The following is a 27844-nucleotide window of genomic DNA, read 5'->3' as shown; positions in this document are numbered from 1 at the left end:
AACTCTTCCCTGATACAGCTCATGTGCCTTAGGGGAAAACTAACCCCATATTCAGCTTCAGGATGGGTACGATTGGCTTAAGGATAATCTCATAACCCTTGCCAGGGATTGGTTCAGAAATAAGCAGGTGACCTACTCCTGAACCCATGAGAGGCCAATGAGATGACAAATGTGTTGGACAAATGTGTTGAAAACTTTGGGGAAGGTTTCCAGGGGTTCTTCTAGAAGCGATCTTTGCTATTTCCCACTGGATGTGATCAAAGTAGCATGCACTCCAACTGCTACTGGCAAGCAGCATATGAGTACAAGGGGAAACTCCCTCAGTATGCAGCCACTGTGAATAGAAGGGCAGAGAGTCTGAGAGAAAATAGCTAGCTGATGACACCATTGAGATGCTGCATTAACCAATCCTGAAGAGGTTCAGTTATTTATTTAAGCCAGTAGATTTCCTTCCTGTTTAGTCTCAGGTGGCATTTCTATTATTTGCATTTGAGGGTATGCTAAATAATACTAAGCTTCTGAGCTTGAACATGAAGAAAAAAACGTGTTGGCCACAGAAACAAGGAAACTGAGATGGGAATTTGTTTGCAAAGTTCACAACTTTCAGTTTTGGGCACTTTAAGATCAAGTTGATAAGGCCAGCTTTCTAAGACTTGTACCCTGGTAAAATTAGAGCATGTTTAAGAACCAGTGCTCTTATTCTCCAGCTAAGAAAAATCTCTTATATACCTTGCAGAATTATGGTCAAAGGTAGAAAGTTGACAGAACTTCTGATGGAATCTATCCTTGACTCAGAGTCAAAGTTGGCTTTCCATACTGCTCCCTGGTGCCTGTATTTAATTCCTCCAGTTCTAATCCTTATCTGCTATTATCACGGAAACTGGCTGTTCATCCTTCAGTGTTGATGTCCTCGTCAAGTCCTTATGTGACACACAACTGATAGCTCCATTTATTTCCTGGAAATCTTGATTTTCTGGCTTTTCACTTAGTTCATTACTAAACTTCTCCAGCAACAAAAGATTATGTTCCTTGACTATTAATCTGAGAATGTGATCCAGAATTATTTCTTCATTCTGGCTGCCGAACAGCTAATCTTGTTGCTACCATACCCCAACAAATTGGGCACGCTGAGATTTTAAAGAAGTTTTAAACTTCATACAACATTTTGAACATAATAAAAAATTTTCATTTAAAAATATGATTATATGTTTGTGAATCTAATGAAAACACACAAAACTAGTTTGTATTTACTATTTTGGTCTAATTAAAACATTTAAAAAATTATTTTAAAATACTTAAAATGCCCAATTATATTACTTAACTATATATCAAGTTTTAACACCCTCATAAATGAGTTAAATAAGGAAAAATATTTTAAATAAAAGTGATTTACAAAGATATTAGAATTAATACTTTGAGAGAATCATTCATAATAATTAAATTTAATTTAAAATGACAATGTCATTAAAACATTCATCAACTATTTCTAACATATTAAAGAATAGGAGACATCTCTTTTAAGGGTAGACAGATTTTTGCTTCGATGGTAAGTTCTTCCTAAAATACCTACTTAATGTCACAGTCTGAGATTTTTTTACCTGATGTTCCAGTTTCATGATTTTTCTCTTCAGGCTTGCCATTTGACTTGAAAGCTCTTTGTTCATCCACCTCATCATCCCCCCACCATGATGGCTGCCCATATAATGGAGTACCACGGGGCATAGCAGAAGTATCTGGAAAGAGGTGGGAAAAATCTGTCTAAAGCATATGAAACAGAAAAAAAAAATGCTTTTGCAGAATGCTAGAATTGCCCAGTTGATTTATTAAATGAAAAAGTACAGGTGACCCCTGAACAACACGGGGTTAGGAGCCTCAACCCTCCCTGCAGTTGAAAAATCTAGTATAACTTATAGTCAGCCTCCCAAATCCACAGTCCCCCCATATATGCAGTTCCACATTCGTAGATTCAACTAAGGTGGATCCTATAGTATTGTAATGTTTACTACTGAAAAAAAATCTGCATATAAGTGGACCTGCATAGTTCAAAGCAGTGTTGTTCAAGGGTCAACTGTATAGTCTAGATAGGTGAAAAGTACTCTAAGTTGAATAACTTAGTATTTGTGAATCTCATTCAATATTGAACATGATGAAATAAATGAAATTCTGCACTGGCTATTATCTAAGTAATGTAAACTGCTATAGCCCAATAGCTTTTTATCAAAGTGTAATTAGTTCTTTGGTATATAGAAATGGCTCATAAATCTAAATATGAAGGATAAAACTAAATTTTGGTATAAACGACTGTTTTTTACTTTTTTTTAAAACCTAAGGGCATTGCACAGTAATTAAATTTAAACTAGTTGTTAACTGGACTAACAGATTTATGTTTGAGCAATCTGGTAATGTCTAGCAGTTTTAAAAATTGCTTTTGTATGAATGGGATTATCTATATAAAATATTTTTTACAGTTCCTGGAATACTATAAATACGATAATTATGACGATGTAGGCATTAGTGGACATTTCCTTTTCATTCATTTCAGTTACAATCCAGAAAAAAATGTAGCAAACATGAAATAATAAAAATACTATAGGGCAAAATATATGTATTTTCTTCAAATATTTAAACATATTAAACGCACCTTCATACAACTGCCATATAATTATATGTTTTATAATGCTTTCTAATGAAGCACTGGCTGTATTAAAACCCACTCTGAAATTGTCATTATTATCATTAATTATTTTTATAAGGATATGGCCAAGCTTTTGAGAACAAAGCATGCAATTTCTTCATAACTGAGTATATATATGATATTTTGAAAGAGGTTAACTTACCGATGGCTTTTTCCTCAGATTTTAGTGCTTCTGTAGCTTTGTGCGGCACTTCTGCCGCAGTATCTGCTACTTTTGAATCTATGCTTTTGGCACATGCAGATTTCAATAATTCTGATTCTGAAGATTTTTGGGACAATTGAAGCTGAATGGTAAACTTCTCGTGCTATAAAACATTTTAAAATGGAAGTGAAATATACATGAGTGAAATCAACCCTAGTAAATGGTAGATTTACAAAAGAAATAAGTAAAAACTTTTTACCTTTAGAGCTTCTTCAGGGACCCTCATTTCTCCTCGTACTACAGTGAAAAGATTTGTATGTAAACAGGGCTAAGGAAGAATATAATTTCAAAATTCTGATAATCAAGCTTAAAATGATCAAAGATAATATAGAAATTGTCCTATTTTCTACAGGTAGTTACAGTAGAATGACTATATTCCCTTTAAGAATTAAATGTTAAAATATGCTCACAAATATAAAACTTTTCATTTTTAAAGACTAAATAAAATCTTAAAATCTAGCAAGTAATTCTAAACTTAGGTAATCATGGCCTTCAAGAAGCAAATAACTGGATGATTAACTGAAGCACAAAAGACATTTTCAGTTCTCACTAACAATAATGACCACAAAGAGAAAGCAGCTGGATCAAATTATATTGATAGCTAATCACAAAAATCTAAAAAGAAGTATGTCATCAGTGATTACCCAACAGTAAATCCTGAAGGAATTCAATTACTCCTTCTTCACAAGCATTGATAAAATGAAGTTCATCTTGAAAGTGCAAAAGAAATGCTATAATTAGGATCTTAACAGCAACTACAACCACTCCTTCCCCCCATGAATTGCAATCAGGGTCATACTACATTATCAAACAACTGATTCTATACAGATTAGAACCAAAAGCTAGATATAATGAATGCTTTCATTATTATACCAAAAAGAACAATGCCTCTGTATATTAAAAAGATCTTTCACTAAACAGTAGAGGTCACATTTCTCACCATTACTTAACCCCGTAATGAAAGGACTTTTATAACCACATAGTAAATTCTAGTCTTCTTTACCAATTCAGAGCACCCATGACTTCAAGGGTAGAAAGCTTTAATTACCACGTGGGAGAAAAACAGACTTTCCATGCATAACAAGCAGTAAACTTGTTAACGAGTATTTGACCCATAGTTCTACTCACTAAAATAATAAAAACTCAGAATTTTTTAGAATTGTAAAGCGCTTTGGGAATCCTGTTCAATTCCATTAACCCACCTTCCCATTCTATAGAAGAGGAACTTGAGGACTAACGGGGCAGAACCCAAGATAACAATCTCATCAAATGAATACCAGGTCCAGGGGTTTCCTATCAGTTTACACTGCTTCCTATAACTGTGAAGTAATAAAATTTTCCTTTTTTGTTATGTACATATGCTGATACACATTTGTTGGTATATATGACAATATACAGTTCATAACTAAGTATAGCTAATAAAAAGTAAAAATCTAGTAACTTTGTTTTACCCCCAAGAAACTTATTAACAGCTGGAGAAGATTCATAGCATTCTTACATTTTCAATGTTAAACACAGCATCTTAAAAATATTGAAAGCCATTTCTATTTCTTTCAATGGGAAACAAATGATTTTAGCCTGTTGTGTTTTCTGATGCTTCTAGATTCTCCTGGGAGAGCTTTTAAGGCTACTCCTCAAGGCTAGTCTGGGGTATTCTCTTTAGATTTAGACTTTTTTAAGATCAAGGAAAACTTAAAAGATGGTGTAACTCATAGGTTCACACACTTTACCTTACAAAAAAATTCCTGTGTGGGGCACCAAAGCCCTCAAAAATCCTTCTGTTTAGGTCATGAATTTACCTGAGAACTCTGGTACGACTACGAGATTTTGAGACTGCCCTAACCTCAGCTTTTCCCTCCAAAGCTACTATCTTCCTAGTGGTACGGACCCAGGTAACTGTTTCTAACTTGGTTAATTCAGAAAAATGACAATCTAAGGTACAATTACTTATGATGTCAATAAGTTACAAAATATACAATACAGTAATATTAACTATAGTTTTATGTCAATTATATCTCAAAAAATTACAGAAAAAAGTTACATGCTTACTTAAATCTTCCTTACTAAAAATCATCAATCTTTATAGATTATTTCCACATTTCTTTAAATAAGAAACAACTGAAAACCAGACAAAATACATAGAACAATGGTCTGCAAGACAATCAACACCAGGTAACAAAAGACCAATGTCTTGAGTGAAGAGGAACAAAGCAAAGTGAGCGCAATCACTGCCCCAACTCACTACCTTAAGAGAGCTTCCAAGTCACACTGCAGGAATGGGTAATCCAGGCAGAACCTGGCACTCTCTGAGCTGTGGAAGACAGAGGGTTGAGAGTCTAGGGAGACCAAGGTTCATGGGACTGACTACTGAAGAGAAGAGAGCTTCACAGAGATAGAATTCCAGAGACTGTTACAGGGACTTGCTCAAGTATTCAGCTGAATGCTGATCAGCACATTCATTTGAGAAACGACTGGGACAAGAACCACTTGAAAGTATTAGAGTGCCCAGTGCTCAAGCAGGGCCAGAAATAGTGTCTAATTACAACAGCCAGGCTGGAAAACCTCACGTATCATGAGCCACTGGATAAAGCAGGGATTGGCAAATTGTTTCTAAAAAGGGGCAGACAGTAAACATTTTAGGTTTTGAGAGCCATATGATCTCTGTTGCAACTACTCAACTCTGCTGTGGTAGTATAAAAGCGGCCATAGAAATATGTGAGTGTATATCGCTGTGTGCCAATAAAACTTTATTTACAAATACAGGCTGAGAGTCAGATTTACCAATAGTTTTGCTGACCCCTACAGCAGAGTACACAGGAAGACCTTGCCTCTGTAGTGGGGAATTAATTAACCACAGACTAATCTTAGAAGCCTAACAAATCTTAAAAGCAAGACTCAACATAATGAATTTGTTTCCAAGTAACCTGTTTCCCAGAACAAAGCTCAAAAATATTTATAGGAATCCAAAAATACATATAATACTCAACAAGGTAAAAATTCACAATGTCTGCCATTCAGTCAAAACTTACAGTGAATGCAAAAATCAATCAAAACTGACCCAGGGGATTCTCTGGTGGCGCAGTGGTTGAGAGTCCGCCTGCCGATGCAGGGAACACAGGTTCGTGCCCCAGTCCGGGAAGATCCCACATGCTGCAGAGCAGCTAGGCCCGTGAGCCACGGCCGCTGAGCCCGCGCATCTGGAGCCTGTGCTCCACAACGGGAGAGGCCACAACAGTGAGAGGCCCGTATACCGCAAAAAAAAAAACAAAAAAGAAACCAAACTGACCCAGAACTGACACAGATGTCAACAAACATGTTAACACAGTTATTATATTGTTTAAAAAAAATAAGTAGAGACTTGAAAGATACCAAAAACAAAACCCAAATTGAACTTCTAGAGCTGAAAACTATACTGGATGGGTTAATTGCAGATTAGACACAGCCAAAGAAAAGTTTAGTAAACAATAATAACAACCCAAATTGAAATGCAGAGAGAACAGATAATTATTAAAAAATAATAAATAGAGCCTCAGTAAGCTAGGAGACAACTTCAAGTAGCCTAATACACATTTACTTGAAGTCTTCGGAAAAAAAATAGGGAGGACAGAAAAAAAAGATCTGAAGAAATAATGGCTGAAATTTTTTCTAAATTTGATTAGAAGTATTAACCCACATATCCAAGAAGCTCAAAAATCCTCAAGCACAAGAAACATGAAGAAAACTACACAAAGGCACATTATAATCAAACTGCTCAAAACCAGGGGAAAAGGGAACCAATGCAAGTGAGAATTCAGTGAGTGGAGCAACAACTTTAAAGTAACTGAAAGAAAAGAAATGTCATTTAGAATTCTATGCCCAGCAAAAATAACTTCCAGTTGGCTTCCCTGGTGGCACAGTGGTTGACAGTCCGCCTGCCGATGCAGGGGACACCGGGATCGTGCCCTGGTCCGGGAAGATTCCACATGCCGCGGAGTGGCTGGGCCCGTGAGCCATGGCCGCTGAGCCTGCGCATCCGGAGCCTGTGCTCCGCAATGGGAGAGGCCACAACAGTGAGAGGCCCGTGTACCGCAAAAAAAAATAATAATAATAACTTTCAATAACTAAAGTGAAGCTTTTCCAGACATAAAAAAGATGAAAGAATTCATCACCAGCAGAGCCATACTATAAGAAATATTATAGGAAGTTCTTTACATAGAAAGAAAATGATACTAGATGAAAACATGGATCTATAAAAAAGGATGAAGAACACAAGAAATGGTAGCTACATTGGTTTAAGATATAAGAGTACAATGGCCATAAAAATCTTAAGATATTTTTCTTACGATTTAAATCTCTTTAAAAGATAACTGATGTTTTACTGATAACAGTGTAGAATGGGATTTGTAACATATATAAAAATGAAATGTATGACAACCATAGCACAAAGGTCAGGACAGAAGAAAGGAAAGTATACTACTGTAATGCTCTTACACTATACGTGAAGTGGTATAATGTCACTTGAAGATACAGCTTAAAATTAAGGATAAAATTATAAATCTTAAAACAACCACTAAAATATTTAAAAAGTGCTACAGTAATAAGCTAACAAAAGAGACAGAATGAAATCCTAAAAAAGGTTCAAATAATCCAAAATTAATTAAGAGAAAAAGAAAAAAAATGGGGCAAATCGAGCACAAATGTCTAGATGATAGATTTAAGTCTAACCACATCATTAAATGTGAATGCTCTAAATCCCCAAATGAAGGCAGAAATGATCAGATTGAATGAAATAGTAAGACCAACTGTATGCTGCCTAATTCAAATGTAGAGACAATAGATTAAAAGTAAAAGAATGCAAGAGATATTCCAGGCTAACACCAATCCAAAACGAATGTCTAGACAAACCAGATTTCAGAGCAAAAAATAATATTATCACAGACAAAGCAGGTCATTTTATAAAGGGGATCAACTCATCAAGAGGACACAATAATTCTAAATGTTTACATAACTAATAACAGAGTTTCAAATTACATGAAGCAAAAACTTCTGCAAGGAGAAACAAACCCAATTATAGCCCAAGATTTCAATATCTCTTTCTCAAAAACCGATAGAACAAGTAGACAACAAATCAGTAAAATACAGAAGATGCGAACAACACTACCAACTAACCTGGCCTGACATTAATAGAATACTCCAACCAAAAACAGTAGAATACACATTCTTTTCAAGTACATAGAGAATATTTACCCAGATAGACTAGATACATTCTGGGTGACAGGACAGGATTTGAGATATACATAGTATGTTCCTGACCACTATGGGATTAAATTAGAAATTAATAACAAAGTCTCTGGGAAAAATCTCCAAATATTTAGAAACTAAGTAACAAAGATTAAATAACCCAATGATGCAAAGATCAAAAGAGAAACTAGAAAGTATCTTGCATGTTAAAGCAGTACAGGCATACCTTGTTTTATTGCACTTCCGTTTATTGTGCTTTGCAGATACTGTGTTTTTCACAAACTGAAGGTATGTGGCAACCCTGCACCCAGCAAGTCTATCAGAGGCATTTTTCTAACAGCATTTACTCACTTTGTGTCTCTGTATCACATTTTGGTAATTCTCACGATATTTCAAACGTTTTCATTATTTTTATATTTATTATGGTGATCTGTCATCAGTGATCTTTGATGTTACTATTGTAATTGTTTTGGGGCACCATGAACCTCACCCATGTAAGATGGTGAACTTAATTGACAGATGTTGTGCAAGTTCTGACTGGTCTACCAACTGGCCATTCCGTTCCTCTCCTCAGGCCACCCTATTCCCTAAGACACAATGACATTGAAATTAGGCCAATTAATAACCCTATGATAACCTCTAAATATTCAAGTGAAATGAAGAGTCACACATCTTTCACTTTAAGTTAAAAGCTAGAAGTGACTGAACTTAGTGAGGAAGGCATGTCAAAAGCCAAGACAGAACCAAAGCTAGGCCTCCTGTGCCAGTCAGCCAAATTGTGAATGCAGAGGGAAAGTTCTTGAGGGAAATTAAAAGTGCTCCTCTAGTGACCACATGAATGATAAGAAAGCTAAATAGCCTCATTGCTAACATGGAGTAAGTATGAGTGGTCTGAAAAGAAGATCAGACCACAACATTCTCTTAGGCCAAAGTCTAATCCAGAGCAAGGCCCTAACTCTCTTCAATGAAGGCTGAGAGAGGTGAGGAAGCTACAGAAGAAAAGTGTGAAGGTAGCAGAAGTTGGTTCATAAGGTTTAAGGAAAAGAAGCTGTCTCCATAACATAAAATTGCAAAGTGAAGCAGCAAGTGCTGATGTAGAAGCTACAGTGAGTTATCCAGAAGATCTAGCTAAGAATTATACTGAAGGTAACTACAATAAACAACAGATTTTCAGTGTAGACAAAGCAGTCTTCTTTGGAAGAAGATGCCCTCTAGGACTTTCATAGCTAGAGAGAAGAAGTCAATGCCTTGGCTTCAAAGCTTAAAAGGGCAAGATGACTCTCTTGTTAGGGGCTAATGCAGCTGGTGACTTTAAGTTGAAGCCAATGCTTACTTACCATTCTGAAAATCCTAGGGCCCTTAAGAATTATGCTAAATCTACTCTGTCTGTGCTCTGTCAGTGTAACAATAAAGCCTGGATGACAGCACATCTGTTTACAACATGATTTAATGAATATTTTAAGCCTACTGTTTGAGACCTACTGCTCAGAAAAAGATTCCTTTCAAAATATTTCTACTCCATAACAATGCACCAGGCCATGCAAGAGCTCTGATGGAGATGTACAAGATTAACGTTGTTTTCATGCCTGCTAACAACAACATCCATTCTGCAGCCCATGGATCAAGGAGCTATTTCAACTTTCAAGTCTTATTATTGAATAAATACATTTCATAAAGCTGCCATATACAGTGATTCCTCTGATGGATCTGGGAAAAGTCAATTGAAAACCTTCTGGAAAAGACTCACCATTCCAGATGCCATTAAGAACATTCATGATTCATGGGAAGAGATTAAAATATCAACATTAACAGGAGTTTGGAAGAAGTTGATCCCAACCCCCATGGGTGACTTTGAGTGGTTCAAGACTTCAGTGCAACAAGTAACTGCAGATGTGGTGGAAACAGCAAGAAAACTAGAATTTAGAAGTGGAGCCTTAAGATGTGAGTGAATTGCTGCAATCTCATGATAAAACTTGAACGCATGAGGAGTTGCTTCCTATGAAGGAGCAAAGAAAGTGGTTTCTTTTTGTTTGTTTTTTGGCTGCACCGTTCGGCATGCGGAACTTCCCTGACCAGGGATCGAACCTGCGCCCTCTGCACTGGAAGTGCAGAGTCTTAACCACTGGACCACCAGTGAAGTCCCAGAAAATGGTTTCTTGAGATGGAAACTCCTCCTCATGAAGATGCTGTGAAGATTTTGAAATGACAACAAAGTATTCAGAATAATGCATAAACTCAGTTGATAAAGCAGCAACAGGATTTGAGAGGACTGACTCCAATTTTGAAAGAAGTTCTACTGTGGAGAAAATGCTATGAAACAGCATTGTGTACTACAGAAAAATTGTTCTTGAAGGGAAGAGTCAATCGATGTGACAAACTTCACTGTTGTCTTATTCTAAGAAATGGCCACAGCCACCCCAACCTTCAGCCGCCACCACCCTGATCAGTCAGCAGCCGTCAACACTGAGACAAGACCCTGCACCAGTAAAAAGATCGGGACTCGCTGAAGGCTCAGATGATAGTTAACATTTTTTAGCAATAAAGTATTTTTAAATTAAGGTATATACAAATTTTTTAGACATAATGCTATTGCACACTTAATAGACTCCAATGTTGTTCATAAACATAACTTTCATACTCATCGGGAAACCAAAAAATTTGTGTGGCTGGCTTTTTGCAATATTGCAGGGCTCTGCAACTGAAACCATAATATCGCCAAGGTATGCCTGTACTTAGGGGAAATTTTATAGCACTAAATGCCTATATTAGAAAAGAAAGATCTTGAATTATCTCAGCTTTCACCTAGAAGAAATTAATAAAGACAGAAATCAAAAAGAAAACAGTAACAGCAAAATTCGATTAAACCGAATTCAATTAAACCAAATTTAAATGGATTTGGGGGAATATTCTTCCCATTTTCTCCACAATATCTGCTCTACCCACAGGATATGCTGTCAGTTAATGGTGACTCCACTTTTCTAATTGTTTGAATCAACTGTACAGTCTTGGGTTCATCCTTGACTCTTTTCTCTTAGTCTACATCCAATCTAATCAAGAATATTACTGGCTCCATCTTCAACATATGCACAGAATTCTATCATTTCTCACTACCTCTGCTTCTGTCACCCTGGTCCAAATCTCCATTATTGCTCACTTGGAACTACTGCCAACTACTGTAACAGCCTCCTAACTGGTCTCCCTCTTTTCACCGCTGCCCACTTAACCCCTTAGTCTTTGAAAAAGAGTAACCAGAGGATTCTTTTAAACATATAAGTCATTATCACATCACTCCTGTGATCAAACCCTCTAATGGCTCCCCATTTCACTTAAAGTAAAAGCCAAAATTCTTATAGTGGCCTATTTAGGGTGATACACTCTGGCTCCCCATATTCTCCTACTCTTCACTGGCTCCAGTCAAACTGACTTCTAAGGCTGTTCCTCAAATATGGCAAACATGCTCCTGGTTTAAGTCTTGCACTTAACTCTTCTATCTGCTTGAAGAGAAGCTTCCCCAGATAGATCCATAAGGCCAGTGTCATTACCTGCTCCATTGCTGGCTTCTTAGTGAAGTCTTAATGAATAGCCTTTTTATTTTTATTTATTTATTTTTTTGCGGTATGCAGGCCTCTTACTGTTGTGGCCTCTCCCGTTGCGGAGCACAGGCTCTGGACGCGCAGGCCCAGCGGCCATGGCTCACGGGCCTAGCCGCTCCGCGGCATGTGGGATCTTCCCGGACCGGGGCACGAACTCGTGTCCCCTGCATCGGCAGGCGGACTCAACCACTGCGCCACCAGGGAAGCCCAGCCATTTTAAAATTATAACTTCTCACTCACCAGCAGTAGCTCTCTGTCTCCCATTCACACTTTTCTCCACAGAATTTATCGCCCTCTATTATCCTTTTTGTGCGTGCTGTCAGTTCCCTCCAACCCCATTAAAGTATAAGCTCCAGGAGGACAGAGACTGTGGTCTGTTTTATTTAGTACTGTACCCCAGACTGCAGGGACTGTGCCTGGCACGTGGGAGACATTTAATAAATAATTGTAAAATAAATGAACTTAGGCTTCCTTACCTGTTACATTTCTGGCTATCTGGAGATAATTACCTCCTTCTAAAGTTTATCTTGATTACTGCAGCATTTTACTATACCTCCTGAGTTTATAGTCATTTCTTAAACTTGGATATTTCACTACTTGCTTTTCCAAATCAATTTCTCTGGTTAGAACAAAGAACTTTGGGCAGATAAATTCTGTTTCTTAGTTCCAGTCTCAATTCATGGTAAAATGTTCTTTCTATTGCTGTGGCATTTTAATTAAACAGTTTTCAATTACAAGGTATAACAGTTTGTAGACTAGCTAACTATTAAACTTAATTTTAATTATGAATAATGCATGATAGTGACTTCAGTCTGGTATCAGAATAAATTTGTTTTTAAAATTTCATCCTATCTAATAAAATTTCTGCCACTGAAACAGCCCAATGTTCATTTATACACAATCTTCAAAAATCAAAAGCAATATGAGATGCTATTTTTAAATAATGAAATCAACTGAGCCTAACCTGAGGATCTGGGTAGTCGTTCTGGCTCAACACTGATTTACAGCCCTGAAAAAGTCCTTGGGAACAAAACATTTGTCCCAGGAATTTTCGACAGAAATATTGTGAGCAAGTATATAAGAAAATATTAGTTCTCTATTAAGAAATCATTATACAATCTATAAAAGATGAGTTGCTTCTCAATAGCTTCTTCTTGATTTAAAATTCAAAGTAAACTTTATAGAGTTTTACTGAAACCCAAATTTCCTACTATTTTCTCATGTTTTGAAACAGCTGATGTCAAATGAATTGAGTTACTTAAATTCAAAATATACCTGTATTTACTTTTTGATGAAACTTATGTTGGTAGAAATAACCCATGAATAAAAGGCTTTAATGCTAATTCCTAATCATTTTACGTGATACATATTTTTTAAAGGATTTAAAATATACAAATCAAAGGTATTAATGTTTAGTGGTTTCACTTTTTACATGCTGCTTTGGCTCTACAAGTATAAAGGTTATATGATGTGCTACAAAACTATTTTTTTCATAAATTTTAAGTTAAATCTAAAATAAAAACTAGTTATGCTCTAGGAACAATTTTAAAGTATCAGCACATTTACTTTACCTAAGTATCAGCTCTACTTAGCTGAGACATTTTCTCTACTACAGTGATAAAAGTACATCCAAGTTGCCAGTACATTTGATACATTCCTTAATATCAAAGTCCAGATAAATGCCATAAATGAAAAGATTAAAAGTGAAAAAAAAAACATTCAGCATGTGTAATATCTGTATTTTAATTAAATATAAACAAGTTCTTTTTACAAAGCTTTTTGCCTTGTATGAATAGAAATGCTTTTATTCTTCTTCATCCAATCATGTCCCTTCTCTTCACTAGTGATTCTTTACTAGGAGAATACCATCATATCCTTATTCAGTTCTTAGCATCCTATTTTCAAACAAAAGAATTTTAAATACATGCTAAATGCATAATGTACTTAATCAGAGAGTGTGGGTCTCAGAAGACACAGGATATGGAAAAATTTGAATTGAAGGCAACAGAGATGGAATGCATATAATGGAGTAAAAATGGGGACAGAAGGAAAGATAGGGTTAAATTCTTTACATTCCTCCTGGAGGCTGACCTGTGTCATTATCATTTAACCAGGAAAAAAAAAAATCCCTGGGCTGGGCTACTATTACACACTCTCTGTCCTCTCCCCAGTTACATTCTTTGATACCCAAACTACATATATAATAGCACTGCAGGGATACTTCTGCTGAAACTATAATACAGAGTGAGGAAAAAAAAAAAAGAGTCCATTAACTTTTCCAGGATTATTTTTAGGAACAGGCATTATAACAAAAAAAAAAAGTATTATTTTTAAACATGTATTTTAGTTTGGAAGGGCACAGAGACTTCCAGCATGCCTATATTATGAATTCTTCTGTCTCAAGAAATGTTAATTTATACCGGAGTAAAGATTTTTGAATAAATTTAATAAATGCACAAAATCAATAAGGATATCATAACCAAATCTCAACTTATCTTCAAGTTTCAAGGTGATATAAGTTTGTTCTGGAATTCTTACATCATTCACAAACGTCTACAAGAGAAAAAAAAAGATGTTAATTTAATATATGAAGTATTAATTATTAAAATTTAGACAAGCAAATACTCAAACCTTATGCTTTACAGTGTATATCAAATGGTGGCTAATACAGCTTGTGTATCACCATAAAATGTGCTATGCATCTTATAGGCTAATAAATGATTTCATACTAAGCCCTTTATTACTATTACAAGTAACACACAAAGAACCAGGGTGCGGTTCCTCTGAGTCTACTATGCTGCCATGACAAATTTAGGCACCTAAAAACGACGTCAAGAAAAGCTCTGACCCGAAGCTAGAAACTGTAAAGGGTAAAATATAATATAGCTCTCGATATACCATCAGGGCGCACTGGACTCAATTTTAACTTTTCTGGACAACTGTAATTATCTGTGAGGATTGAGGTTTCATTATTTTTATTCCTAGAAGTCTTCCGAAGAACAAAAAGAAAATTTACTTAAAAAAATTGAATAAAACTCATTCTATTTTACAATTGCCAACGAGTCCTTTGGACCCTTTTATGAATTTAAGATACTTTATAGGACCCTTACATGAATCTAAGATACGTTATAGATACATTATTTTTTCTGTATGTTGAAACATTGTTTCATCATCATCATCCCGTAAGTATTTAAACTTATCAATTACTTCTAACTTTGTTGAAAATGACCAAAATAATAACAGAAGAATGGAATTACCTAGAACATCACTATTCAACAGAAACAATGCAAGCCACAAATGGAAGCTACACATATCCTACTATATTTTCTAGTAGGCACATTAAAAAGGCAAAATGAAAGAGGTGAAATTAATTTTGATAATATACTTTTAATTTAACCCACACATCCCAAATAGTACTATTTTAACAAATAATGAATATGAAAATTAAGAAGACATTTTACATTCTTTTTTTTTTTACCTTTTTATTTTTAGACTAGTCACATTTCAAGTGCTCAACAGACACACATGGCTAGTGGCTACTGCAGCGAATAGCACAGAGCTAGATGGATGATGCAATTGTGAAATAAATCATTACTATTGCATCAACCTTTAGGTTTCTTACTGCATGGCCCAAAATATTGCACCATCTTCCCAAGAAGATATAAAAGACATCTGGAGACACCATCTGTGTCTTTTTTTTTTTAAGCTATCAAAGAGCACAATTGAGAATTCAGAATTTTTTATTTAACATCCATAAAGGCAAAAAAAAAAAAAAGACAGGAAGATATTTCACAATTATAAGGTAAATACAAAAAGTAGAGCAGCAGCACTCTAGACTATAGTAACAATGATAAAATGATAATAACGTAAGCAAAATATCAGACCAGGAGTCTTCAGGTGAAGATAACCCTAGATGAATTTTCCCTAACACAAGAATTGATGAGAAGAATGTTTCCAAAGTCAAAAAGAAACTAAGATATTTTTCATCCAGTTAGCCTAAATCAATAAGAAGAATCATGCAATATTTTTTACACAAAACTGATGATTCTGCATTTTAAAAGAAATTTTGACAGTTTTCTCTCATTTTTTAGTGTTTGTGTTTCAATACTCATTTGATTTAGTATGTAAGTGGACAAATGATCAAGGCGGGTATCTATACAAAGGTAACTAGAAGGAAAGAGACGACGTAGAAATAAAATTATTGAATTGATCTTGTAACTGTTGTACTATTTTACAATTATGGAAGAAAAAGAAAATGACTTTCCTCTTAAAATTTTAAAATGTCAAAGTCTTAAAAATAATGCATTTTGATAATGCAAGAGCAAGAAAAACTAGAAATAATGGTAAGCTAGAACTAGCTAGAGATGTCCTTGAAATCTGAAATCAACATTTATAAAATAGATATATATCCCAGAGAAGGCATGATAGCTAATGAACAGTTAGTGGCATTCAAAGAACAATACCCATTTTGCATGTTATGTACCTTTCAAAACCAGGAAAACATGGAATAAAAATTTGAGTCTGTCATGCCTCATTTTTATCAAAATTTCAAGTTGTTCTCTCATCTTTTAATTCTTACTTGTGTAAACTATTTGTAAAAAGACTTAAGAGGTCCATTGGACACAGATGGTTAATGGTGATGACTATTTTTCCTGGCATACTAGAAGTTAAAAGACCTAGAATACTCTAGATTTATAAAACATAGAACAATGTTATACTTAATTGCCTGGAATGCGAACATCATATAAATACCCAATATGTTTTTCTTTGATAAGTTGAAACTTTAAAAATTACTTTACTCTTCCCTTTTAAATTTCATTTTTTCCCATCTTTTATGTTATTGGATTTGAGATGGCCACGATACCTTACTTGGGAAGGTTCCCTCCATAATGAGGAAATTTAGAAGGGTCCTGAATGTTATACAGTAAAATATATAAGGGGATTCTCAAATTCCTTTGCACAGCTAGCACTCTGTAATATGTCATAGAATACCAGTTTCTAAATCTATCAAAAACAAACAAAAAAATTAGAAGTTGCAATCTTATTCCAGATATAAGGAGACAGCAGAATGCTGCTAAAACTCAAGATCACACATTAGTATGATTTATGAGTAATCCTAAATAAGTTTCTCACATGCTTCACAGAAAGACTGAAATGTTAATACAAAGAAAATTCAAAGGCTTCAGGCATTTATAAACTCTAATTTCAGGTTCATTTCCAAACGAACATTTTTAGAGTGTTTTAAGACATATCTTGAGTTTACCAAAATATTCTATATTAATTACAAAAGACAAAAGCTGAGGAAAATGATGGAAAAGAGAAGAATAAAAGAAAATGTTAATTAACTGATGTTTGGTATGCAGAAGATAAATAATTAGGTACCTGGTATAAGAGAGATGCCACAGTTCTAAGCCAATTTATTTAAAACTATCTCAACCTAAAATACCATAATTACTCAAAAGGCCTAAGATGAGCTCTAAGATTCACTCAAAGCTTATTGCTTGACTCTCTTAAATGTTAAGCACCTACTGTTTTTAACATATGTACTAGGTACTTTCAGAGATTAAGAGACACATAATTTTAACCTGCTGGCATTTATGACAGAAATATTCCCTAAGGTCTAAAATGGCTCAGGAAATATGAGCCAGACACGAAGTTTCAGCTCGCAAAATGTTAAGTGAAAACACTTGGGAGCAAAAAGTCTCCTGACGGTTGAAAATTATAAAAGGAGAGAAAATTTCAAAGGGCTACAGGAAAAAAATCACTTAAATAAATCAATTATGAAGCATTTTAATAAATTAGATATGGAAAGAAAAATAGGTTTTGTTTCTTATGTCAACATCATTTGATCACACCTCTACCTGGTAGGTAGGACAGGTGAGGACAACGAGGCACAGGGTGCAAAGTAACAATCAAACTCTCAGAGTTCAGAAGCAGAATTACTGGGATTCAAATTCAGCTCTCTGAACTACAAACCCCACATTCTCTGCACATCAAGGAAGCTTGGATGCCCAAGCCAGGCCAAGCCAGCTCCCCAAACTCCCCCAACCAAACCACTAACCTCAGAGAAGCAAACCAAACCAGATAAATATCTATTTAATTTACATACAAATAAATCACATAATTGACAGTATAAAATCATATAACCACCATGTACTGCATTAATGCTCTGGGAAATGTGAATGGAGTGGCCAGCAGCACAACTACCTCAATCATGTTGTCAGTGAGAAAAGTCTCGTCTTCTTCCCCTAACCACTCCTTTCATACCTTCTTCCTTCTATGCCATACTGGTCTGATGCTGCAGGAACGCCAGTGTGAAAGGGGACACAGCAGGGGCTGGAACACAGGGAGGTGAGGTGGAATGGGATGGGAGTGCTGCGGCAAAGGTCAATGGTGACTATCAGAGAGGTGCAGGTACTCCAGTGCATGGAGGGGGCAGGAAGAACTGAAGGCAAACAAGGGCTCTCATAGAAAGAGAAGCTTCCAGGGGTTTGCAGGGAAATAGCCTACTATCACATCAGCTACAGAACCAGTTCCAGCTTCCCCAAGCAGAACAACCTCATTTCTGGTAGTAATAAAAGCAAGTGTGGACCTAGGTAACTTGGGAGTATATTTTAGGGTAGGGTGAAAGGAAGTGAGAGTGGAAGTAGTCACAGATAGTTGTTTATAAGTTGAGTTTAGTTGATAAGTGCTTTCCAAAATAATTTAACTGTGTATGTATTCACTGAAAAGTATGTAGGCTACAGGATGCTAAACTTGTTTTAACTGCTCTTCTTACCATAACAACAACAGTAGTAACTAACACTTACTGAACTAGGTGTTTAAAACTATTAACTTATTTATAGCTTCACAACTACCTGAGAGGAGTACCATTTTACTATTTCTGTTAAAAAAACTGAGGAACAGAAAAATTAAGTAACTTGTCCAGAGTTACCTCACTAGTAAGAATTCAAGCTGGGCTCATAACCACCTATACTGTGCTCCTTCTGAAATTACTACTTTTAACCTGATGCTCAAATTTCTAGAATTATATGAATGTTAAGAATAAACAGGCTGTGAATAATAATCTACAAATTTTCTATGAATAAAATGCATGATAGCTGGTAGTTCACAGACTTTGGCTACGAAAGTCCATTCTGGCATATTTCCTAGGCTATCCATTTGGGTAACAGTGCATTTATCCATTTGTGTAATATTTTGAAGTTCTGTACCAGGCACATACTTGTCACATTTAATCCTCACAACAATACTACAGAGCAGGAATTATCATTTCACTATTTTAAAGCTGAAGACAGGTAACTAAATTTTGCATTGAGGCTTCACATTCATAACCTTCAACTCATTACATTTTTGCACAAGTTTGGGAACTAATATGAATATATATGAGGAAACCGAATTTCAGAGAGTTTATGTAATTTGTCCAGGGTTATAATGCTGGTAAATTACAGACTGAGATTCAAATCTAGGTCCTGACTTCAAGTTCAAAATGAAGATGTCACTCTCTGTGAGTTATTGTATTTCAGACAATTACTGAGTACAATCAAATTATAAGAAAGGTCAGCCTAGATAAACTTAGAAGTTAATATTTCACCTGATATTTTTTACAACCAACATCAATAATTTTTATATTTGATCACAATGTTTTAAAAGACTAAAACACTGTGATGTAATTCTCACTTATTATTTTCCAAGATATAATGTAAAGACACCTAAGAATAGCACTGTGGTCAAGACGAAACATTCTAGGCTTAAAAACAGAATATAACATTGTTAAAATATTCCACATATAAAAGTGGATTAAAATTTTTCTCTATAAAGTCTTTCATATAGAAAATTCATTCAATTCCATTTGAAAAGATTTACTGGGTTCATGCACTGTGCAGAACCTTGTGCTAGTAGGCACTGTGGTGTACTTACCAGAAGCAAAAGGCACGTGAACTGTTCAGAAGCACATAATCTAGCACAGTGACAGATATGCACAAGCAGATTTAATACAAGGCTCATAAAGCACCCAAAACAGAGATTAAAACAGAAGTTTGTAGGTACGGAGAAGGAAGAGAGTAACTCCTTAAATAGCACCTTGGAATCGAAATGCTTCCTGACATGGCCCATGGTAAAACAGTTTCTACCTCATCTGCCTATCTTTTTCTACTTTAATCCATTCAAAATGTTAATAAGTCAATATTCTTAAATACCTTTTCTCTGCTCCCTTCAGGAAGATGTAGAATTGAGATTTTACTTTTAAAAGTAAGTACAACTTTTACAAATGACAAGGCAGACGGAAGAACTACTGGGCTGCAGAAAATCTAACAAATTATTTGGAGAAGACAGTATAGTAGGAAAACTACTGTTTTGGAGGTATGGCAAGGAAAATGTGATGGAGCATGAATCTGGAAAAGTGGGTGATGCCAAATGTGAGGTATTTCAATTCAAACATGAGGAATTAAGACTTAGTTTTAGGGCTTCCCTGGTGGCGCAGTGGTTGAGAGTTTTAGGGCTTCCCTGGTGGTGCAGTGGTTGAGAGTCTGCCTGTTGATGCAGGAGACACGGGTTCGTGCCCCGGTCCGGGAAGATCCCACATGCCGCGGAGTGGCTGGGCCCGTGAGCCATGGCCGCTGAGCCTGCACGTCTGGAGCCTGTGCTCCGCAATGGGAGAGGCCACAACAGTGAGAGGCCCGCATACCACAAACTTAATTTTATGTGCCATGAGAAACAAAGGTGTGAATAAAACTAACATAAAAACAGGCCTACAAAAGAAGTATCTCAGTGAATAAACATAAAAGTCCTTCAGTAGCAGGCCGATTCAGGACAAGGAAAAAAAAGTTTTACCATATTTGCCAAATTTCTGCAGATGTTTTTCCATATAATGTTTAATGTATATTTTGAAAAGAAGCAGCAGTTAGAAGAAGTTTGGATACATTTAATTTCTGTTAAAGTCATTTTAAGAAATTCAACAGCACAGATCTGAACAAAATTATGTTTGCTTATGTTAGTAGAGCCATGAGAGAATTGAGAAAAAATAAGATAAATTATTCAATACTTTAGCATTCTCTTATTCTGCAGCTACTTACATTCTGCCAATGTAGAAAGATCAAATGAAGAATTAGGAAAAAATTCACTGCAGTAACACAAAAATCTTCAATGTAGGAAACCAAAGAAGCAATAATAAACACTAGTATTTAGATCATATACCACATTTGTTAAGGTAAATGGATGTGTTTCACTCCTTTTTACTCTAGTATAGAAGATCCTCCAACCATCTGGTACCAAACCACGTTTGCATCTTTTTTTTCCAAAGTTAACCCACACTTCTCTGACTCCCAAGAGTGCTTTTTTGCATTCTTACTGTCATGACTTTCCACGGCTTTATCACATATAAATTCAAGCCATTCAGTAAGGGCAACCTTTATCTTAACCTCCTTAAAGAAGTCTTTTTTTAACCACTGGATAATAACAACCAACAACCATCTGAATTCCTGTTAAGTATTTACTACCAACATCATTTCTTGGGAACATGGGCTACATTCATATTCTACTGTATTGTCCTCAAAGTGCTATGTACCTAGTAAGCATTTAAAAGTAAGTGCAAACTAGAGAAAAGGAAATATAACACAAAACAGGATTTTGTGTTATATATGTTTTCTTACAATATTAAACAAAAATTCAAATAAGACAAAAAGCAAACTCTTAACTTACCCCATTTAGGCTGCCCAAATCTTTCACCAGATGTTCATCAGTAGAGGCATCGTAATTGATTACAGCATGTTGCTTATCCACACTACGAGACTGAAAGAAAATTCTTTAAGTTAATAAGCACAAGAAAATGCTAGAATAAATAACAAAAACAAAGATTTTTGTCTAAATACTTTATGTTAATAAGATAGCAGATAAATATATGGAAATACCAAAGTAAAAGTAGGTTCAATAAGATTTAAACTGTTACTATTCAACAGAAATTTGGCATCACTTCCCAAAGAGGAAAGCAGCCAAAATTTTAAGACATTCTTTTCTACCAAAGTCACACGTTCTACTTTTGAGAGAATTTAATTCAGTTGACTTTGTTGAATGTATCGAACGACAATAATTTTTTTTATAATCTGAAATTCTTATATGGAAATCATGTGAAGTATAATTTTATGTTTTATATACCTCACTGTAAGAAAAATTACCATACAGGATTTACATCTTTCAATACCAAAGATTAAGGGACAAAATGTAATATGTTCCTGAATAAAATTATCCTCACTTAAAACATGGGTTCTAAAACTCATAGGAGAGGTCTAAGAGAGAAAGAGAAAGTCAAAAGAAGAATTAGAATGGCAAACTGATTTTTGAAAATTGCTTTTAAGTCTCTTTTAAAGTACACACACACTCTCTTTCTCCAGAGCTTAGTGAGTTATCTGCAGATGAAAGTAGCTCAGAGATGAACTACAAGCCTTTGGAAATTTGTATCCAAAGGAAATATCACTACAGTCACAGGAAGAAATAGAGTCTGAGAACCACTGAATGTGAACTCAACAACCATTTACTACTGGGTTACTATGTGAACCTTGGTATACTAAAAGCAAAGGAAGCATCCAAAATGGGGAGGAGATATAATTTTCAGTTTCTAGTACAGCATGTAAGGAGCTTGGAAGTCATCGTTTCTATCCTCATAACAAGAAAAAAGTTAAATTGAAAATCAAAAACTTGTCTTAGTTTCATCAGAAAATTGAGGTCATAAGGTCAATTGCCACTCTGAAATCTGGAGAGACAGGCAAATACAGAGAATCATAGCTCACTGCTAGCAGTTGAAACTACCGCTGCAACCACCAACTGGTAGGAAAGCTTACAGGTTAAATGATTAATTGCTGGAAACTTGAATGATGTCAACTAGCTTGAAAGCAAGAACTCCTGGGGGCACAGCCTTGGCGGGAACACCATTTTTTCATGAGTTTTGCCTCCAGAAGCCCCACAAAGACCTCAGGGTGAGGATTGGAGAAAAATCTTCTCATGCTTCTGGTATGGTGAAGGGGAAAGTAGTCATTTTGAAATACACCCATTCTGTTCTCCTCAGCAACAGCCTGTCCTCAAGGAAAACTACTTTTCCAGAGCTCACCCAAATCAACCAGTGTGGGTTTTACCAGAGCCTAACTGACATGGGAGAATGGAAATACCCAACTCCAGCCTCACCTAGCCTTCCTGTCTCACCTAAGGAGGTGAACAAAAAGCTGAGATGTACTTGTGAAGGTCAAAGACTGAGAACTAATAGTACTTCAGCATGCTTCCCCTCCTCCCAAACCTTACCATCATATCAACAGGGATCTATAAATAACTATTATTATTACCATTACAATGGGAGTTACAATACAATAGAAAAACTGTAAAGCACTATATAAGAAGGAGCCTCTAGGAAAACTCAAAGACAACAGGGGAGAAAAAACCAAGGACAGTATAGGAAATATTAATCTCTGACACTTGTAGCTATAACAAACAGTAAACACAGCCTTACTCCTAGCCACATTAGAAAAATGGGAAAGGTCAGCAACTAATAATAATAAAGATATAAATCCTAGTTGAAATGATCCTTTCCAAATAAATATTACGAAAATTAAAAAGTCCCTTACCCAATTAGCTTAAATTCTATATTGAAAAAGTTTTGGTCTTTCAGCACACAAAACTCTATATTAAAATAACTGACATTAGGAAGAAACAATATGTGACCTAAAGCAATCTTCCAACAAAATCTAAAGATTTATCATACATATACTTTTATTCTTCTTAAAGGTTGATCGGGGGGGGGGTTGTTTTGTTTTTTCTGCAATCTCAATTTCTCTAGGACAAACTGCAAATCTCAGAATTAAGAGTAACTTCATGAATAGTACTATTATCCCCACTTCTCTGCAGCTTGCCTGAAAAACCATCTATTATGGCAAATTAGACTGCTGCAAAACACCTGCACTAACTCTAAAAGTTACTTAAACTTTGTTTTGGTTTTTATTGTCATGTTTAAACTGTCACTATGTTTAAATTAATGAAGTACTAAATTCAGTTATTAGGGTGATAAGAAGCAAATGAAGCACGACTACAAAAATAATTTCTCCAAGTTGAATTAGTCTAAGGAAGAAAAAAAATCTCTACATGTTGTAAGGCAAGTGAGAGTTCAAGTATATGCAACCTCTAAATAAACAGTGACTAGACTATCATAAATAATCTCTCTGTGAGGAAGAGAATAGAGAAAGGGCAGAAGTTCTTAGAAGAGAGTATGATGAAATTCAAGGAGAAAATATCTAAATGAGACTTGAGGAAAAGAAATCAGAAAGGAAAGTGAAAATTTACTGTTAGATATGGGGAAAAAAAAATCAAATGGCTGCTCACAGAGTCAGGGAATGGCAGCTTTTGAGGGAAGTCTACATGGCTCAGAGATATGGAGAAAAAACAGTTTGAGGAGGAAATAATTTGAAGCGGCCAATTCCCTAAGTTTACAACTTGCTAGAAACCTGGAATATTCTGAATCTGACATGCACCCTGCCCTCAAATCGTTTATGGGGGTAGATAATACAAGAACACCTGCTACTGAACGTAGAACACACTTAAGAAAATGAGAGTCCACTGAGACGCCACTACAGCTTTGGAGATTGAGGAGTGAAGGAGTGGGCACATTATATGGAACCAGAAAAAGCACCTTTTTTCTTTGTTTAATAAAGACCTTAATAACTTTTTGAGAAGACTAGTCTTATGAACTCAAGGCAAGGGATATCATCGGTTTAGAAATCACAGGACAAGTCATTGCATTTGTGTAACTCTTCAAAAAATAACAGCCAATGAAAGCAAATAAAAGTCTGTTCTTATTTATCAAATGTATTCAAGGTATCAATGTGTTTCTGTACCCATCACAGAAACTAAGCAGGAAACCAAGACTATAGAATATAATATGTCAAGTAAGTGGCCAAGAAAAACTGAGGGAATAAAAAAGATTTGTTATTTACATCTAACCACACAAACATTAAACCATTTTCATTTCCAGATAAATTCACACTTCCTCTAGATTAAACTGAGCCAGAAGAAGGTGCACTGCAACTTAATTTTCACAACCCATTTGAGCTTTTCAATAAAAATTTAATAATCTCTCAGAAACATATAATTTAAACCCTGACAAAGACAGCTAACTTTATCAAATTTATAATACTAATGGAAAAACCTTAGCTGGTCCAGGTTTAAATCACAAACATAGTCAATTTTGACCAGATTTCTTATTTGCTCCACCTTATGCCTTTGGTAAGAATGCAAGACTCTCTAGTCACTATCCCCTCACAGTCATTTCCCCCACAAGAGCCTATGCCTCTTCCCTCATAAGTTTTACTTTCTACAAAGACCCTCTTCCCAAGGCTTTTTACACTACACTCTTGAGAATCCTCCTTACTTGAAACGCCTCTTCATTCTCAAGCTCTTAGGGTTATCTCCTACTTCCTTCCTTTAATATCTGGCTTTCCCCCTGAGAACACTATTTCCACGACATTCCTTTAAAGTGGATGATATCCTCCTAAATCCAATATTCTGTTGAGTACACAGATGCAGTCTGAACTGCAGTCCAGTCTACTATTGTGGCTTCTAGACCATTACTTTCCCCCTCCAATGAAAAAAACTTTTTACTTTTCTGAAGTTCTTGTTATCCACCTACATATAAATATAAGTATAAATAAATATATATACACACTATATATTTACACACACACACACACACACACTCACCTCCCAGGCTGCTTCAATCATTTGAGGTCATTCTAACTTTTTGACTTACGTTTTGGGGTAATGGTAAATTCAAATTCCTACTTCTTCATGGTTGATTTTAAATGCCTCTGTAGATAACCCATATAAAAATCTAGCCTTCTCTATTCCCACAACCAAAATCCTTACCATACCTTGTCATACCACTCCCATTGCTAAACTTTATCATGCGAAATTGATTCCACCTATGGAATCTAAGCCATAGTATTTCTCTGAGACTACATTCGTCTATTCTTCCAGTTTTCTCAATTATTTACAATAATTTACTAGTATATTACCTAAGTCCTTTGACAACAGCAAGACATCTAATATTCTGACCCCTTCCTTTTCTCCCGAGCAACCACATCCTATAACTCCGACTTTACCTCCTTCTCTATATAACCTAGATTCCCCCCTGGCTTCAACTATTCCCTTTATGCTCCTAATCCCCAAATCTCTACCTTCTTCATGGACTACTCTGCTCAGCTTCATATATTTATTTCCGGTTTTCTGTTTAATATATCAATCTGGGTATCCCTCAGGAACCTCAAACTCATTATCTTATTCCCCAAAAGTACACCTCCTGAACCGCTACTTCATCTATTTCCATGCCAGAAAGGCTAGGTCTTAACATTCTTTTTCTCTCCCTCGTACATTATATATAACTAGAAAGCACAGCCTTCTATTTTCAATCTCTCTCCTGCTCTGTCTTCTTTTCTTCATTTTAAATGATACTCTCTTCCTTAGAACTTAACTGTCTCTTCCTAGATTATTATAATCATCTAACTGCTTATACCAAGTCCAATCTCTAATCCTGAGCAGTAATACAGAATAGTAGTTTAAAGCACAGGTGTTGGAGTCAAAAAGAACTGGTCCAGCCACTTGCCAGCTGTGGGACCTTGGTAAAATTACTAATCTTTGTATAATCATTCTACAAAAAGGTAAACCTAGCTCACAGATTTTTTTTTGTGAGGATTAAATGCATGGGAAGCATCTGAAAAGGCAATATCGCTCTGCTTAAAAACTCCTCTTACTGGCTAAGGTAAGATACACCAAGTCTTTAATATAGAACACAAGGCCTGCCACGATCTGGCCTCTTCTAATGCCCGTCTTAATCTCTCAAAACGTTTGCCTTCACATCTTATACACAAACTTCAAGGAACTATTTTAATTTACCTAAATAGACACTGAATGCCATGCTATCTTCAATACCACACACTCAACCACACTCTAACCTTCCAGAAACCATTTATTCATCTTTTAAGATAATTCAGCTAAAGCCATCTCCTCCAGAAGTCTTTCCAGATTTCACATTCCCACATTTCCTTGCAGGCAGAACTGACCAATCTCTTTTTTCTGTACCCCATACCAACTCCCATCACTGTCTTGTACATACTGTTTATACCCACTTATTTACATACACATATCCTTCTACTAGGCTCTAAGCCTTAAAGGACAGAGAGACCCTATCTATATACACATTGGATATGAAATGGCTATTATTTCTCTTTCCTACTAAAAATATGAGAGAAAAAGACACAAATACATGGATACATATGTTAAGAAAAAACTAAAAAGACAAAGATTGCCACTGTATGTCTCATCATTTAAAAATTTTAAAAGAGGGGCTTCCCTGGTGGCGCAATGGTTAAGAATCCGCCTGCCAATGCGGGGGACATGGGTTCGAGCCCTGGCCCGGGAAGATCCCACATGCCGCAGAGCAACTAAGCCTGTGTGCCACAACTACTGAGTCTGAGCTCTAGAGCCCGTGAGCCACAACTACTGAGCCCACAAGCCGCAACTACTGAAGACCGCACACCTACAGCCAGTGCTGTGCAACAAGAGAAGCCACTGCAATGAGGAGCCCACACACTGCAACAAAGAGTAGTTCCCACTCGCCGCAACTAGAGAACACCCGCGTGCAGCAACGAAGACCCAACACAGCCAAAAATAAAAAAATAATTAAAAAAAATGTTCTTTAAAGATAGTGTAGCTGAAAGATTCTTTAAAAGTCCAGTTGCGTTTTTACAATCATAGTAATAAACAGTGATTTATCCTTTGCTATGTGCTCCAAAGGATAGATGAAAATTACTAACCTATGATCTTCAAAACACATTCTGTTAATACATCATACAAAAATTAAAATATTAAAACAGTGAGTCAAATATAATTTTATTATATTTTCTATTATGCATTAGGAAAACTATTTAATTAGTATGATGATGATTCTCCAAATAGAGCAAAATTCATCCGTTTGGTACAATTAAGATAAAATTAGAATTTAGATATGAACTTTTCTCAAAATGCAACTCAACTTGTATACAGAAGAATCCAATATATTGTAATAAAACACAGTGACTAAGTCTTTCTGAATCTTAATTTTACCAT

At 35.7% G+C, this 27844-nt stretch overlaps 1 protein-coding gene across 14 annotated transcripts in view; it reads right to left on the bottom strand.

Moving 5' to 3' along the window:
* Window positions 1–27844, bottom strand: part of CEP170 (centrosomal protein 170) — a 146790-nt gene that overhangs the window by 67387 nt on the left and 51559 nt on the right. For all 14 annotated transcript variants that reach the window (XM_079904875.1, XM_079904878.1, XM_079904877.1 and 11 more), the window contains 5 exons: window positions 21407–21496; window positions 14185–14263; window positions 3097–3155; window positions 2838–3000; window positions 1599–1733 (listed from right to left, as the gene is read on the bottom strand). In XM_079904875.1, the coding sequence (XP_079761001.1) occupies window positions 1599–1733; window positions 2838–3000; window positions 3097–3155; window positions 14185–14263; window positions 21407–21496 (526 nt within the window). The remainder of the gene's footprint in view (window positions 1–1598; window positions 1734–2837; window positions 3001–3096; window positions 3156–14184; window positions 14264–21406; window positions 21497–27844) is intronic.

Source organism: Stenella coeruleoalba (assembly GCF_951394435.1).
Source record: "Stenella coeruleoalba genome assembly, chromosome: 1".
Classification (NCBI taxonomy): Eukaryota; Metazoa; Chordata; class Mammalia; order Artiodactyla; family Delphinidae; genus Stenella; species Stenella coeruleoalba.
This window is presented reverse-complemented; position numbering and strand designations above follow the sequence as displayed.